The sequence below is a fragment of the Eptesicus fuscus genome, chromosome 10 (genome assembly GCF_027574615.1).
Source record: "Eptesicus fuscus isolate TK198812 chromosome 10, DD_ASM_mEF_20220401, whole genome shotgun sequence".
Taxonomy (NCBI): Eukaryota; Metazoa; Chordata; class Mammalia; order Chiroptera; family Vespertilionidae; genus Eptesicus; species Eptesicus fuscus.
Window position 1 is genome coordinate 91,210,549 of NC_072482.1, and position 17,476 is coordinate 91,228,024.

Genomic DNA, 17,476 nt, shown 5'->3' on the forward strand with positions numbered 1-17,476 from the left:
CATAAATTAACAAGACTTCAATTCCCTTCTCCACATAATCTATCTCATCTAGCCTCACCAGTGCTTTGCCAAGAAAGGTGAAAACTATTTTTATGTTATGGATGCGAAAAAATGGAGATTCTTGAAACACAGTAAGCAATCTTTCCCAAATGTAAATCCATGATGGAATTAAGAATAAAAGTTCAATCCCACAAGGTGCTTCTAGACCAGCCTTCTCAAACTTTCATAGGCAAAAGTCACCTAGAGATTGCGTTACAAGGCATATTCTGATTAAGTCGGGCCAGGATGGTGCTGAGATTCTAAATGTTTAATACACTTCCAGGCAATGCCAGCACTGCTGGCCCATGGACCACACTTAGAGTAACCAGGCTAGACTGTGTCATCAATATGTCAGGATTGTGTGACCAGCCTCAACTCATCAGAAGAGAAAGGGACGGGAGTCACAGTGAGAAAGGTGGGACTTGTCCAGACAGTAGCGTCTATTTGCTCTGAGCCACATCCTAATGAAAATTATATATAATTACAGCTTTGTTCACAGGAGTATGTCCAGAATCCCTGCTCTAAAGCATGGTATCTCATAGGTTGAGTTGGCACGATTTTGAGGGGGATGTTGGTGACACTTTACATCCGTTAGATCAGCTCAGCACGCCTCGAGGGGGCAGACTAGTAAACTTTCTCCAAACTTAGGTCAGTAATTGAATAATTTAGACTCAGGAAAGACATGGCATTTTTGTTAACACAATCTTTCTTGGTGATATTAGTAAATGAGACTTAACATTTTTAACTAACGGTTAGAGGTTAATTCCTTTCCAAGATCATGTCACATGAATGTGCTCCTTTAACACAATCTTTCTTGGTGATATTAGTAAATGAGACTTAACATTTTTAACTAACGGTTAGAGGTTAATTCCTTTCCAAGATCATGTCACATGAATGTGCTCCTCCCTCCGCTTCCTCCCATGCATTTTAGCCCATTGTCCGCTTCAGATGGGACAGGCATGCTCCTGGAAGCCAGGAATTCACCGTCAGCAGATTCTCTCTCTAAAAGCTGTATTTTCAACTTGGCCTCCCCCACTGTTTTATTTTTAGTGTTTCCTTGTGCTTTCTAGAATGTGGTTTTTATTTTCTTTTTAGAACATAAATCCTGGCTTCAGAAGACAAGGGGAATTCATATGCTATATTTCACATTAGAATTTGAAAGGGAGCCTTTGGAGATGAAAAAAGCCCAAACCCTGCTCCGAAGTAGACAATGTTAGTTCCCACACATGAAGCACGTGGGAAGGTTTAGGCAGAAACACTGCTCCCTGGTGCCACAGAACAGCAACGTCCTGTTGGAGAAACGGAAGAACATGGAAGGCATGGCTTACAAAGAGAAGAAATCATGAGAGCCACTGGGACATTCTGGATAGCTTTAAGGCTTTACAAATGTTATTTCATACAACATCCGATGCCAATAGATCAAAAGCATTTTGCAGGCTTTCTCTAATGATTCTGACAACTCTACAATGTAGCAAAAGGACTTACGTCATAATGATGAGCAAATTTAAATTCCATAACTAAGATAAATCTGGGTAACTCATTTTTACTAGTACAGTCAGGATGCTACTGACCTAGAACCATGGTCGGCAAACTGCGGCTCTCAAACCACATGCGGCTCTTTGGCCCCTTGAGTGTGGCTCTTCCACAAAATACCACGGCCTGGGCGAGTCTATTTTGAAGAAGCGGCGTTAGAAGAAGTTTGAGTTTAAAAAATTTGGCTCTCAAAAGAAATTTCAATCGTTGTACTGTTGATATTTGGCTCTGTTGACTAATGAGTTTGCCGACCACTGACCTAGAACATTAACATAGCATAATTTTTGAGGGGGATTCTGCCTGTTTTTGCTGCTGTGCATGCTGGTGGAGATAGCTTCAGTATGAAGTTTTGACTATGGGTGAGGCACTATGTTAACTGCTCTACCAACAGTATCTCATTATCTTTTAACAACCCCATGAGGCAAGTATTATTAATCCTGATATAAATGAAAGAAAGATATAAAGGACATAGAAATATTTGGACATAGAAAGATTACAAACCTTGACCAGCGTCACAAAGAGACAAACTTAGGTTCTTACCCAAAGTTCATTGTCTTAAATACTATGCTATACTATAAATGTATTTGGTATACTTTCTTTTGAATAAATTCTAATGGTGATTATTTCAAAACAGGTAATATATAGTCACTGAGGTGGTAGCTGGCTGAACTAGGGCACCAGACCCCCAGGGCAGGAAATTCATGAGCTAAACAGAAACCTGGTAAATAGGCCAGTTAACTGGATTCTCTGCTTGGACATTTGAACTAGACACCTGGAGGTAAAATTGGGAGCAGAAGGTGAGAATCAAGGTCATGGTAGACTGTGGCCCTGGATGCAACAAAGACATAAGTGCTTAGAAACAAAGTTGGAAGAATGGTAGTTGGGAATTAGGTGATTTTTTAAAAAATGGCGGGTAAAAGAAATTCTGTAAGAGAGAAAACAGATTGAGAGAAAGTCAGAGTAAGCATTCAGGTATAAAGCTAGTATTTTTACTTGTGCTCCTGAAAGTCTGAGAAAAGAGTAGTTTCACTTTAATTTTCCTCATTTTTCCATATTTGTTTTACCATCTTTGCTGAGTCATGTACCTATTTTCTCTTGGATGTTTGATGTTTCTATTAAGTAAGGCAAATCACTACTACTGTATTATTGCTTTTATTGATAAGAGCAAATCTAATCTAGTAGACAATCTTTAATATTGTTTTTGTTTTATTATTATTGCCTCTTGTGGCTATAATTTTTGGAAATAATCTATGATTATTGTAAAGATGCGCGAGCATCTGATATATAACCTTACTTCTCAAAACTAATAATCCCATTTATCTTTAAAATGCATTCTTTCAATTGTATTAACACCCAGGATTTGGTGAAATATGTAATGCAGTCATAAAACTTCTGTATTTGCCCACATCCTAAGAAAACAAAAACTATTGGCATGCATATTAAAAAGGCATATGGGCAGGTTTTCATTTTCTTTTTAAAATATATTTATGAGGTGGAGATTGAATGGGAAATAAATGAGGGAAAATAGCTAGAAAAATAGCCTAAAACCAAGGATATATATTCAATGCACTATAGAGAAACATGCCAAGTTGGCCCCATAACATACTGGATCCATCATCCATGTGGCTCCATGATAGAGACAAGTGAGAACAGCAGATGGAAATGGAAAATCAGAAGGAGGAAAGTGGACAAGAGCACTGAGGCAAGAGGAAGGAAGAAGTTACCGTACCTCAGTTTCACTAAGCAGAAAATGAAGGTTTGGGACATATAAATGCCCTTACCTTTTTAAGATGAAGCTCTCTTTTTCTTATTTCTATTATTGTAGAAAATCCTTAATGTACAGTAAGTCCTCACTTAACCTCGCCAATAGTTTCATGGAACCGCAGTGAAATGTATGCTGAAACCTATGTTACCATAGGCGAATTGATATAAATAAGAGTTAAGTTTCTACACCACCTCAACAACATTAATACTGAATAAAATGACATTATTTAAGGACCTACTGTACATATTTAGAGTTATATGTTCAAATATGGCCATTAAATCCCTACTAGGAAAACTTTCTTTTTTCCCAAAAAATCATAATCCTAGGGAGTTGAAATTATCTCATGCTACAGGAGATTGAGTGTGCTGGAAAACATATGACTCATCCTTGATTCCTCTCTTTTCTTCACACATTTGATTCATTCATTTATTCAACTCATCCATCAAATACTCTGTTAATGTCCACTGCGTGCTGGGGATGGACTTAGAGTAGACTTGTTTATGAATCTTACATTCTCAAATTCTCATGTTTTATCTTTACAATATATCCTAAATATGTGTATTTTTTTCTCCCCTGCACCCTCATTGCTACCATCTTAATCCAACCAACATTATTCGACTGTTGGCCCATTTCAATAGCTACCTGGTCTATGTTAGCTTCCTAATATCCATTTTCCATATAGTGAAGTCATCTCTTAAAAAGGAGCATCGACCTATGAACCAGGAGGTCACAGTTCAGTTCCCTGTCAGGGCACATGCTGGGGTTGCAGGCTCAATCCCAAGTAGGGGGCATGCAGAAGGCAGTCAATCAATGATTCTCTCTCATCATTGATGTTTCTATTTCTCTCTCCCTTTCCCTTCCTCTTTGAAATCAATAAAAATATATTTTTAAAAAATGTAAACCACACCATAATACTCTCCAGCTTCAATTTCTCCAAAAACGTATCATTGCACTTGGAAAAAGATCCAAACATCTAAGAGGACCCAACTAGTGCCTCATAAGCCAGAATGCCACTGAGTTCTCCAATTCCTTTCTATGCCTCCCCAGCCCACTCTGCTTCAGACACTACAATTACTCATGTGTTTGTGGTGATGCAGGTGTAAAGAAACCTACAGGGATGTCAGTCATATAAAAGTATAGCACATACAAATACACCTAGATTTGTGTGAGTGGGCTCTCTGATGTTTGCACAACGGTAAAATCACCTAACAATGCATTTCCCAGAATGAATCCCCATCGATAAGTGGTATCTGTATTTAGTTACTTCTGTTTCTATCATTAAGAAACCTGTACTGCTTCACTGGTAGTTTTAAAACAGGAAGGAAGTTGTTCTGCTTATACAATGTGGCTTGGCTCACATCACATCTAACCCAACCCTGTGTTTTGCTGATTACTTATGCAGAATTATTTTTAATCAGGTGGTTAAAATCTCAAGCTCTGGAGTCAAACAAAACTGCATTCCAAACACAATTTTCACACGTACTAGGTGCATGACCACTTTCAGCAGTTTACTTAACCACTGTAAGCCCAGGTTTCTTCATCCATAAAATAGAAGTGGCAATAAAGTACCTACTTTTAAGTGTGTTGTAGTGGAGAAAGAGTAAAAGTTTTCCCTGGGAGATCTGGCACACCACAAAAATGCCTGCAGCCACCATTTCTATCAGCATTGTACTGCATGGCCAACCCACGGCAAGAAATGTATATGGAAGTTAAAATGGCCAACAGTATCCCAAACACTCTTTAGAAAGACCAAGTTAGAAAGACTTGCCCTATCAGACATTAAGACTCTTTTCCCAAAAGGGTATGAGTCAGGGTAGGAAAAAACAGACTGATGAACGACAGAAGTCTAAGAAGCAACAGCACCGGATTTACAACAAAGATGGCATTGGGGACTCATGTGGACACGGAGAAAGCTGGATTTTACATAAATGATACTAGAAAAATGACGCATGCATATGGAATAAGATGACAGCAGGCATAAGTAGACCAGGATATATGCATAAGAATTCTCATTCAGAGAATGAAAAGACAAGACACAAGCTGGGAGGAATTAATGGCCACCACATATAAAAGGTCTTGTATTTAAAATATACAAAGAACTCAACGATGAGGGGGGAAAAACACCAAAACAAGTAAAAAGTGAGTAAAAGATTTCAGCAGATATCTCACCAAATAAGACATACAGAGAGCAAATAAGCATAGAAAAAGATGCTCAACATTTTATATCATTAGAGAATCATAAATTAAAACAAAGAGATACCATGACCCACCTACTACCATGGCAAAATTCCAAAACACTGACAACACCAAATGCTGGTGAGGATATGAAGCAACAGAAACTCTCATTCCTTGCGGATGGGAGTGCAAAATGGTACAGCCGATTTGGCACTTTTTAAAATACATTTTATTGATTTTTACAGAGAGGAAGGGAGAGGGATAGAGAGTCAGAAACATCAATGAGAGAGAATCACTGATCAGATACCTCTTGCACACCCCCTACTGGGGATGTGCCCACAACCAAGGTACATGCCCTGGACTGGAATTGAACCTGGGACCCTTCAGTCCACAGGCTGACACTCTATCCACTGAGCCAAACCAGTTGGGGCTGGAATTTCTTACAAAGCTCAACATAGCCTTGTCATACACTCCAACAATTGCACTCCTAGGCATTTATCCAAGTAGGTTGAATTCTTTATATCCCACATTGAAATCTGTACACACTGTTATAGTAGCCTTATTTGTAATTTCAAAAACATAGAAGCAACTGAGATATCCTTCAATAAGCGAATGGATAACAAACTATGGTACATCCATACAATGGAATATTATTCAGCCATAAAAAAAACAATGAGCTTTTTAACCCACAAAAATGCATGGAGGACATTAAAATGTATAACGGAAAGAAGGCAATCTGAAGACCATACCTACTATATGATTTCGACTATATTACAGTCTGGAAAAAGGTAAAATTAAAGAGTAAGAAGATCAGTGGTTGTCTGGGGCCTGGAAAAGGGGTGGAAGAGAGAATGAAGTGGCACACAGGAGATTTTTATGACACTGAAACTGTTATTTATAATGTTGTGATTAATGGTGGACATATGGCATTATATACTTGTCAAAACCCATAAAGCAGTACAGAACAAAGAGTGAGCCCTAATGAGAACATGGACTTCAGTTCATAAAAATTTGTCAATATTAGTTGTTCGTTGTATCAGGTAAATCACACTAATGCAAGATACTAATAATAGAGGTAACTGTGTGTAGAAGAAGATGGATTATATGGAAATTCTCTGTACTTTCTGTTCTATTTTTCTATAACTCTAAAACTGCTCAAAAAGATGTTTATTAATTTTTTTTTTAAATGTTCACATCAGCATGTATTACAACAGCCCAAAGCTGAAAAAATAAAATGTTCAGCCACAGCCCTTGCCAATTTGGCTCAGTGGATAGAGCATCGGCCTGCAGACTGAAGAGTCCTGGGTTCGATTCCAGTCAAGGGCACATGCCCCGGTTGTGGGCTCAATCCCCAATAGGGGCAGGAGGCAGCCGATCAATGATTCTCTTATCATTGATGTTTCTATCTCTCTCTCCCTTCCTCTCTGAAATCAATAAAAATATATAAAAATAAATAAATAAATAAATAAGATGTTCAGCAATAGTAGATCAATTTCTTGGGGTATATAAAAAAACAATTGAGTGCTACAAAGCAATTAAAATAAACTAATTCCTCTTTCCTAGGGAGGATCTCACAAAGGCATTCGTGGAGCTGAGAAAGCAAGAGGTGAGTCACCTGTGCCTGAGACCAATGCCACTGAGGTCAACAATTACAGAGCCAAGATTTTCCCAGTAGTAAACATGTATTCCCATTTTCAGAGCATAGTTCAAAAAATAGGATCACTAGGAAATTTTCTAGGGACTACATTAAGTAACAGAGATACAAGACCAAGATCAGCCTTCACTTTGATAGGCATGCTGTAGAACTCCTCGTGGCTCACCTTCGCTTCCTCTATTTCCACAGCCACCTCAGCTATTACAGAAGCTAAGAGAATAAGTCTCCTCTTATTCTCTTCTATTCCATTTTCTAAAGCTAACCTAACCCTATATAATAAAACCCTAATATGCAAATCAACTGAACAGCGCAATGACTGGTGGCTATGATGCGCACTGACACCAGGGGGCAGACACTCAATGCAGGAGCTGCCCCCTGGTGGTCAGTGCGCTCCCACAGGGGGGAGTGCTGCTCTGCCAGAAGCCTCATGGCTGGTGAGCACAGCAGCAGTGGTGGGAGCCTCTCCCGCCTCTGCTGCAGGCAGGCAGTAAGGAGCAAGGAGTCCCGGACTGCGAGAGCCCCAGACTGCGAGAGGGATGTCTGACTGCCAGCTTAGGCCTGATCCCCAGGGGGCATCGGGCCTAAGCTTGCAGGCAGACATCCCCCGATGGGTCCTGAACTGCAAGAGGTGCAGGCTTGGCTGAGGGATCCCCCTCCCCCAGTGCATGAATGTCATGCACCAGGCCTCTAGTTTTTTATAAAGTATAGTTCAATCACAAGATTAACCTGGTTAGAAATGGTCATCCATTACCTATTGAAATAAACTAACAACTAGCCTAGTATTCAACATCATCTAAGTTTTTCTTCCATCTCTCTTTCCCATGTCTTTTATCTCTATGCACAGAGCCTCCCACTTAGATGTCACATTCTATACTTTGAGTCCCTGCTCTCTTTTAAATCTCTCAAGTACTTTGTATCTCTCTGTGACGCCTATTTTCCTCTGCTTTCTTTGGTTAAATGTGTCTTATTCCTCCCACTCTCCCTATTAGATGTTAGAATGTTTTATACCAGCAATTGTATCGTGCTCATCTTTGTATTCCCTTTAACACCAAGTACCTGAATAGATGTAAGGTACTCAGAAAAGTAATGAAAATAATACTAAATTGAATGGAGTTCAGTATTCAACATTTTCTTATTATCTTCTTACTTACTAAACAGACATGCCACAAAATTCCTACAGCAACATCTGAAGTAGCTGGCTAAAATAACATGTCATCTGTACTGCTCACATTCAAATTGTAAAAAATTTTTGTAAAATTTGCAAAATTCTAAAATATGGCTTATTTATGCCACTTTCCTGGGACATCATGCATGTTCTAGTGTGCTTGCCTTTTTATTAAAACTGCTTTTTATTCAACATGATTCCCAGATTAATTCTGACTATACTTGTACTTGAAAATATATTTGCATAAATTGGGTGTTAGTCTCATTAGTGGTTATTAGCTTTCAGCATCCAGGGTATGGTCACTCAATTCATGCAGGAAATATAATGAAATTGTTTACACGTTGTTAACACAATGTAAATAGAGACAACAATGCGAGTCATCATCACACAGGCATAAGTCAGGGGCCAAATAACCTCTCCCAAAGGAAAGATACAGCACAGGGTAAAACTGAGCCGAGATGACCATTTCATTAACCCCATCGCCTCTTTGCCCCTTGGCTTTGTAGAAAGACTCGGGGGAAGAATCTGGACAGCTCTGGAACTCTGAAACTCCCAATGTGCAAAGGCAATAGGATGCAATTAGCATTGTGCATTTTTAATAGCTTACACGGCAGGGGAGAAATGTCTAAGAGGATATTTAAATTCAGCATAGAATTCTAGCAACCGCAATTTTAATTGCATACCAACTGCAAAATATTTCTCTCATTGTCTAAATAAAAAGAAGGCTATAATACATGTTGTCTGCTTGTTTCAGGACTCGGTTATTAACCTTTAAGAATCTTTTTATTTTCTAGGATAAAAGCCTCTTACTCCCACAAATGCATCTTGAGACTGGGACTTAATTTTAAATCCGAACTCCTATTTTGGAGGACATCGAAACTTCAACCCCTGTCATGAAAATATCCTGAACAATATTTCAGACACAGGAATTTCAGGGCTTTTATGTATTTTTTTTTAACTGGCAGGTAAAACATAATTTTTAAAAGTCACAAAAATGAAAAGCTACCTTCTCCAACACACAAACACACACATGTTTAAAAACATGCAAAATACACAATCTGAGTACTCAATAGCAGGTCATCGGAAGCACAAGCAAAGACTGGGTTGCTGTTTCCATAGCAATGACTCTATGTAGTTTAGCTCTTCTGGGAATTTAACCAAACCCCCAGTAGCAGGAAAAAAAATCATCAGCAAAAATGCTGTAACATATGGCAACTGCCAGCAAATCAGTGAGAGGAAAATACTTTTATTTCCTCTTCCTTCCTCCTGGCAGGAGCACTTTCATGTCAAGTGGTTTGAGGAAGCGTACAGACTTTGTTGGTCACTCAGCACTTAACTCAAAATTTTAAAATACCAGGCTTCTTCCTTTTCTTAGAATAAAAGAGTTGTTGGTGCCCAGCCAGGCTCTGCAGCACATGCATTCCAAGAGTGACATTTAGACATGGGTAAGAGCTTCACGCATCTTCCCATGACTCTCATGTTATGACTCTAAAGTCAACTCAAGCTACAGGGTTATCTCTTGGAAAAGAATGCAAATAAAATTTTATTATCCATTTTGTTTTTGAAACCATTCTCATCCGGGGGTTGTGTGTGTATGTGTGTGTGTGTGTATGTGTGTGTGTGTGTGTATGTGTGTGTGTGTGTATGCAAGTTTTTAGTTCTACCTATGGCTCAATGATTAAAGTAAGAGTAAAAGAATAGATGTGGCACGTTTTATTATTTTCTTTAGTCTCACCACTCCTATATCTGGAATGATCTTCTAAGTATCAAGTTACGGGCCATTGAGCTGGAGATACTTAAATTCTCTCTTCAGTATATCTTTGTAAAACCAAATACAATGAACAATATGCAACGAGCAGCCAGTGAAAGTGGTTGCCTCAGAATGAGAAAACACTCTCAATGGCAAGGAATGCATTACGTTCTATTTTGAACTTTCTCGGTGTTAAAAAGAAGTTTCTTAGGCTGAACCTAAAACTACCTCCTTTTACTTGCACTGCTGGCCTCAGTTACTTCCGAGGAGATACAAATTAAGCCCATACTTCTTCTACATGACAGCACCTTGCAAACCTGAGGACAGTGTGAGTCTGTTTTACCTTCTTTGCAGTCCAAACTCAACCCCTCTCCATCCTCAATGGTATTACTTTTATTCTCTTCCCTATCCCACCTCATTCACCTCTAGAAGTAAGTTATTTTGCCAATAACTTCATGCACTCCACTTTTTTTTAAAGTAAAGTAGACCGTTGGCCTAAATTAGAGGTGACAATTGAAAATGTCATTAGAGGCCAGGCAGGTACGTCAACTGTGTGAAACATCACAGGAAGTGGTGACAATGGTGGTGACTGAAGGATGAGGTCCCAACCAGAGTATTACAATTCACGTTCTTTAAAAGAATGCACACATGCACACAAAACACACAAAACTGGGTCTGCAGTTGCAATCCCTGGCCGTAATTACTCTGATGGCAAACACTAAATTAATAGAATACAACTAACAACTTGTGAACTTAAAAAAAAAACAAAAAAACTTTCGCTGATTAGGCTAGGAGAGAGGGGAGAACAGTCACCTATGGCATCAGGCCACTCTATCTAAGTATCATGGGAATGTAGCCAGTCCATTTTCTCTCAGCAGTACATTAAAAAAATACAAACCAGCCCAGCCGGTGTGGCTCGGTGGTTGAGCGTCAACCTATGAACCAGGAGGTCACGGTTCAATTCCTGGTCAGGGCACAAGCCTGGCTTGAGGGCTCAATCCCCAGTGTGGAGCATGCAGGAGGCAGCCAATCAATGATTCTCTTTCATCATTGATGTTTCTATCTCTCTCTCTCCCTCTCCCTTCCCCTCTGAAATCAATACAAATACATTTTTTAAAAATAAAAACCAAAATTGTCACTGCCTCATTGCTCAATATGTTATATCAGGTAAGCTTGTTCTCCACCAGAATGAATAAAGCACACAACCATCAGAAAAGACACGCCATGATTGAACATAATAATAAAAAAGTTAGACTGAATAAACGGTAAGGACCTACTATCACAGAGCATTAAGAGATGCACATTATTAATTTCTACATTCCATTAGCTCTTTCCTTTCCTAAGACTTAAATTTTATTTTCAAAAGCATAAGCTGTGCTCCCCTTAGTGTTTAAAAGTTCTAGTGCTGCCCTCCAAAATGTATGCAAATTTTCTGTCTTCCTGTTATCCACATGGGCACCTTCAGGAACCTACTAGCTAGCCCAAACGTTGTCTGTGGTCGTGGTCCAGGGAAGGTAGTTGCTCCAAGTTTGCGTGGAAACAAGGAAGTAACGTTATAAATATCAGTCTACAAAGCCCTTATCTATTTCCTACAAGCTTTAGATTCCCGGCAAGGGTCCTCAAACTTTTTAAACAGGGGGCCAGTTCACTGTCCCTCAGACCGTTGGAGGGCCGGACTATAGTTTAAAAAAAACTATGAACAAATTCCTATGCACGCTGCACATATCTTATTTTGAAGTAAAAAAACAAAACGGCAAAAACACCCGCATGTGGCCCATGGGCCGTAGTTTGAGGACGCCTGGATAGAACATGGGACCAAAAAAAAGAGTCAAGCCTTTCCTCAGATTGGCGAAAAACGTATTATTTTATGATCACCTGTCTCATAGTCGACTGTAAGCATTTGGTTAGTGACACTTATAGAGAATAATGCATGGCCTCAAAGCTGGGGTTTCCAGATGCAAACTCCTCTACAGAAATAGCCCCTTGGCTTAACCCACAAGGCTGCTTAATGACTGGCTCATCATCATTCATGACTTTAAACACTCTTTTAACAAATTAACGTTAGAGTTCTGCACCCACACCCAAATATTCATTCCCTAAAGAAAAAGAAACGATTTATGAGTTTACCTCTGTCCATCATCTTTGATCCCGTAGGCTTGTCTGGGACAGTAAGATGGTCTAGGTTGCTACTCAATGAAGGCGTGTCACCACTAGATAAAGAGTTCAAAACTCCACCTTCTGACGTGGCCAAGCTGTTCTCCGGGGCCTTGTGACTGTGTGCCTCTGAGGGTCCAGGTGGGTGAATCTCCACAGCTATTGCTATAGATTGTCCCACATCTTCAGCAGCAGACGAACTGTTCATGTCGGTCAAGGACTGTCTTTCCTTCGATAAGGAGGTGGGCAGAGTGCTGGCTGCCTTTACGGTATTTTCCAGGGAAGAGAAAGAACCCGGTGTTTCACTCAGTTTGGATGAAGATGAAGATGCCTGCTCTGCTGCCTATTTTGCACACATAAAATTGAAAAGAATAATAAGTCGTGATTAAATAAGCATTCTCTACTTTTAATATTCAATGAAGGCAATCCATTGTTTCAAAAAGTGGCCAATATATTGTCCAGATAATATGTGTGATACTTATATCCATATGACAGGCATTACGATGCCATTTTCTAAAAACTGGTTTATATAATTTTAAATTCACTGTTCAAGGATCTGAAAAAAATTTCCATATCATGATTTACCTTATTCTTCAATGTTCTCCAGAAACTTAACAGGCCTCTTTGGGGAATTCTTTGGAATACTGAAGGACTCTTTGAGCAAAAAGGAGATTGCAATCTATCACTAAAATGAGCAAAAAATCTTGAGAAATGTGATTAAGAAAGGAAAGCAAAAACTGGAGCCAGAGATGAAGCAAAATAATATTAACTGAGTGATGACCAATAATGTGGGCAAAGCACTTATATTGATCAATCCTCAAGTATCTTTTACATATTCCTTAGCACATGACCAGTATCAACTCATAGCTGCATGGTTAGGTGAAATGATGTTACCTCATTTGCTCTTCAATACTTTAAAAACTTTAATAATAAATAAACTTTTGCCAAAACGACAAGGATACATTTGCAGGCTCCTAATTCATTACAGAGAAACCAAAAACTGTCCCACAGACTAGGTAAACTGGGTTGATGAGGTAGGTCTCCTGCAAGCAATTCCTAACACACAGTCCAAGGCTGAATGACAATCCCCGGTGAAATTTTCACCAGTCCATAGAGAAAATATCAATGCAACATCACCAACTGTCCTCTCTTGGTAAACACTTCACTTATTCTGAGAGTTTATCCGTGTTACATTTTGATGTTAAAATACAGGGTGTCCCCCAAAATGTATACACACTTTGAATAATTATTAATTCCAGTGAGTTCGATCTGAAAAGAAAGAAACATCAACTGAGCTATCAGCTATAAAGTGTGTAAACATTTTTGGGGGGACGCCCTGTATATTTAGAAAATTGTGAGGGTGGATATTAGCTTTTTTCTTATTTATAGTCATCAAAATAAAGATTTCATAAGTATATGTTGTCCTTCTATTTTTAATTTTATTGACCAGTAAAATCCATAAATCCAGACACCAGTGGTCTATGGCTCACCCTATATTTCCAGGTAAGACAGAGAAGGCATTTTATGGTTCAGTTTCATTATGTCATCCTATGGAAAATTCCCATCAATTTTAAATATTCAGAACTTCAAGGAAGTGGGAGGAAGAAATTGTTAGAGGAAAGAAGCCAAAAAGTAAACTAGGATCTTTACTCAGAGACCTCAGAATCATTGCAACTAACTCAGAATGGTTGACTTTGTTCCAAACCAATACTGTCCCAAGAATTTTGCAAGTTCTAAGCTCTGAGTTCTCATGGGAAAAGCCTGTTTTTTGGCCAACATGTGCCCAGTTGGCTGCATACTAGACATGGATCATCAAACAATCAATAAAGCCACTTTTTAGTAGCATGACATTAAATTATCTAGTTAAGATACTGACTCATCACACGCATCTTCTTAATAATATACTGGTATTTGTGAAGACATAAAAACTTTCCAAGACCTGTAATTCACGAAGTAAAACCCCAGTTATCTGGAGAAAGTAATGCCCACTTGCCAAACTATCCAAATAAATGCCGGGAATAGTTTACTCATTAGCAGGATCTATACAATAAATATTACAAAAATACCTACTCTGGCCCAGTCCTGCCACACTCCCCTACTGTGAGCTATTTTGGTAAAGCTTGGCTTCCATGTGATCAGCTTCCTTTTCTGCAGAGACGAAGCTCAAGCAGTTTCTGTTGCTCCTGCGGATGCTTCTCTAATTAGATTAGAGCGAAATGGATATTTGAGCCAAAAACTGCACACACCTGCTGCAGCACATTCCACAAGCCTCTAGGAACCTCAAAAGTCTGCTTAAAGGACTAAGGAAAGACATGTTAAGTGAGCATCAGAAATGCCTGTGGACGGTATTCCTGTTTGTGGTGCTACTCCAACACAGGGCAAATGCTTTCCATTTTCCCTAGCACCAAGTAGCATTTATAAATGTGATCTTAAAATGGAGAAAAGAATAAATCAAAGGAGGAGGAGGAGGAGGAGGAGGAGGAGGAGGAGGAGGGATGACGTGTATCAAGTCAGAGGGAGCTTTCATGAGAAGAGAGATTGACAAAGTACAAATCAAAGTGAACCTACAGCAACATTACAGAGGATTCCACACGGGAGCGTGCTTTATAGGCAGTGTGGTGTTAAATCATGGCTCGTTATTTCTACCATTCTGTAGCTACTAATAGCTGTAGCTACATGTCAAACAAAAAACTGTTCGCTCCATGCCTTCTGTGAACCATCTGTGTAATATGCTCATAAGTTCCCCACTTCGAATCAAATGAAGGTAGACAGGAGTGACTGACAGTCACACCCTTGGGTGGCTAACAGGAGCCCATCCTTCCAGGATCAGTTCAGAGCAAGCCCCTCCCAGAAGCTTTCTCTGGGGACGTCAGGACAAATTCGGTACCTTTGCCTGGTGCTTGGGGCGTCCTTCTGTCACACCAGTGGAATATCATTTTATTGGTCAACTGATACTGTAATTGCTGACTGACTTGTTCATCTTTGCTGGTGAGTTACTTGAGAACAGGCTGTTTTTAATCATTTTTGCATCTCCATTTGTTGCATCTGTGCCTGACACATTGGTCGCAAACTAATGCCAACAAAGAGCAGACTGGAGAGCCAGCTGTATGAAGAGAAACAGCCCTGGGGTGTCCAACCTGCTATTGAAGAGACCCTGAAATTCTCTGTAAAGTTGCTATGGGTGATTTATCCTAATCCTTGGATCTAAGGGTGACAGGTACTGACTGCAGTACAAATGCTCATTCTCACAATCGCAAACAAAATTAGTATTTTATTTATTAGATATTAACAATTGGATGTGGTTTCACAAATTTGAGAACATTTGGGATTAACTATTTTATTTTTTGTTGTGTGTTTGTGTGTGTGTGTTTTAATCCTCACTTGAGGATATTTTTCCATTGATTTTTAGAGAGAGCGGAAGAGAGAAAGACAGAGAGAGATATCGATGTGAGAGAAACACATCAATTAGTTGTCCCCTGCACGCGCTCTGACCAGGGCCCATCCGGGTGGGGGAGGAGCCTACAACCAAGGTAAGTGCCCTCGACTGGAATTGAACCCAGGACCCTTCAGTCCTCAGGCCGACACTGTATCCACTGAGCCAAACTGGCTAGGGCTAAATATTTTAATTTTTAATGAGAGATTTAAAGACATTTTAAAGATTTTAATGTTAATGAATTAAATTAAAATTTCAATATTACTTTTCCCCATTTTCTGTATAAGATACTTTTCTTCATCAAAGTATAGTTCAAATGCTGATTAGCTACAATTCCTTTGAATTGTTTTAAAACCCAGGTTTGACATGGGGAAAAATAGTTTTAAATGGCCACCAAAATCTTGTAATTAGAAAGAAGTGAGTAACCATATAAATTTTAAGCAATATTAATCAAATCATATTTAAAAAATGTGAGATACAGGAATAACTTAACACTAAACATAATAAAACCAAATGAGAAAAAAGAAGAATATACACAGCCTTTTTTCCCTTTCATTTGCTATATCAATAAAAACAAACCAGTCAATTGCTCATTGGCCCAAGAAAGTATTGTTTGTATTTCTATCATATGCTAGTAACATTACCATAAAAATCCAAAGACCTTGGTGTAGTATACTCCCTACTCTGTCACTGACCTTCTGCATGACCTTGGGCAATGAAGTGGAAAAAGACTCCCTCCTCAATCCAACCCTTAGTATCCATGACCATCAAAAAGCCACTTTACCTCCAAGTCCTGTTCTACTGACTTCCTATCTCCACCATCGCTCACCTCTCCCCTGCCTGGTCCATCCTCTAGTCCAAACAATAACTGGAGTATTTCTAAAACATAGAACAGATCACAATATTCCCCTGCTGAAAAACCTTCTGATAACTGCCCATAGAAGTAGAAAAATGGCCCCAAGTCTCCATTGTAGCTGAGAAGGCCTACAGGAACCCTTGCCAGCCCCTCAGGCACCATCTGCTGCCACCTCCCCTCCCTCTCCTTTCAAGCCACACTGGTCTTCTTCCTGCTCTTTGAGAAAATCTCCGGCTCCGTGTGCCAGAGAGGCTCTTTCTGTGGATTGCTCATTGGCTGCCTCTTCCCAGGATTTTGGTCCCAATTCAAATATCACTTCCTCAGCAGGCTGTGCCCTGACAGTCATACTAGTATACAAAGCAATAGCCTCTGTCCCCAGCCCCGGCCTCTCCTTAGCACATTGCCCTATTTTGTCTTCTTCAGAGCATTTATCGACACTTGAGATTATTTTGTTTGAACCACAAATTTGTTATGCCTCTTTCTCAATTTAGAACTCAAGATGCTCAACGGAAGAGACACTATCTCGATTCGGCCTCCCTTATCGGCAACAGTACCTGGTACGTGGTCCATACACAAAAATATCCCTTAGCTTCCTGACTGACTGACACAGATTTACCGAGAGGAGCAAATGAGATAACATGAAAGAATAGTCTTAATAAAATGTAAGTTTAAACATGCAAGTGATACTTAGGACAGCCATATTTACTCCTCTGAATGTGGCTTCCTTACTTGTAAAGTGAATACAGGATTTTTGTGAGTCAACTAGAACCATCCTTCTCAAAGGCATCTGAAAGCACTAGAGAAGTGCAAAGTAGTAATTTGCCAATTCTCACGGGGAAATGCTTGTAGAGCACAAATCAGTGGAGAGTGTGGATGAAGTCACAATAATCACCCACTGACCCATTTATCAGTCTATTAATAAATATTTATTAGTTTTTGAGTATGTGTTAGG

The 17,476-nt window shown here is 39.4% G+C and overlaps 1 protein-coding gene across 1 annotated transcript in view; it reads right to left on the reverse strand.

Annotated features, from left to right (window-relative positions):
• Window positions 1–17,476, reverse strand: part of IPCEF1 (interaction protein for cytohesin exchange factors 1) — a 131,876-nt gene that overhangs the window by 13,545 nt on the left and 100,855 nt on the right. Inside the window, exon 10 of the mRNA XM_028129901.2 lies at window positions 12,209–12,578. Within this exon, the coding sequence (XP_027985702.2) occupies window positions 12,209–12,578 (370 nt within the window). The remainder of the gene's footprint in view (window positions 1–12,208; window positions 12,579–17,476) is intronic.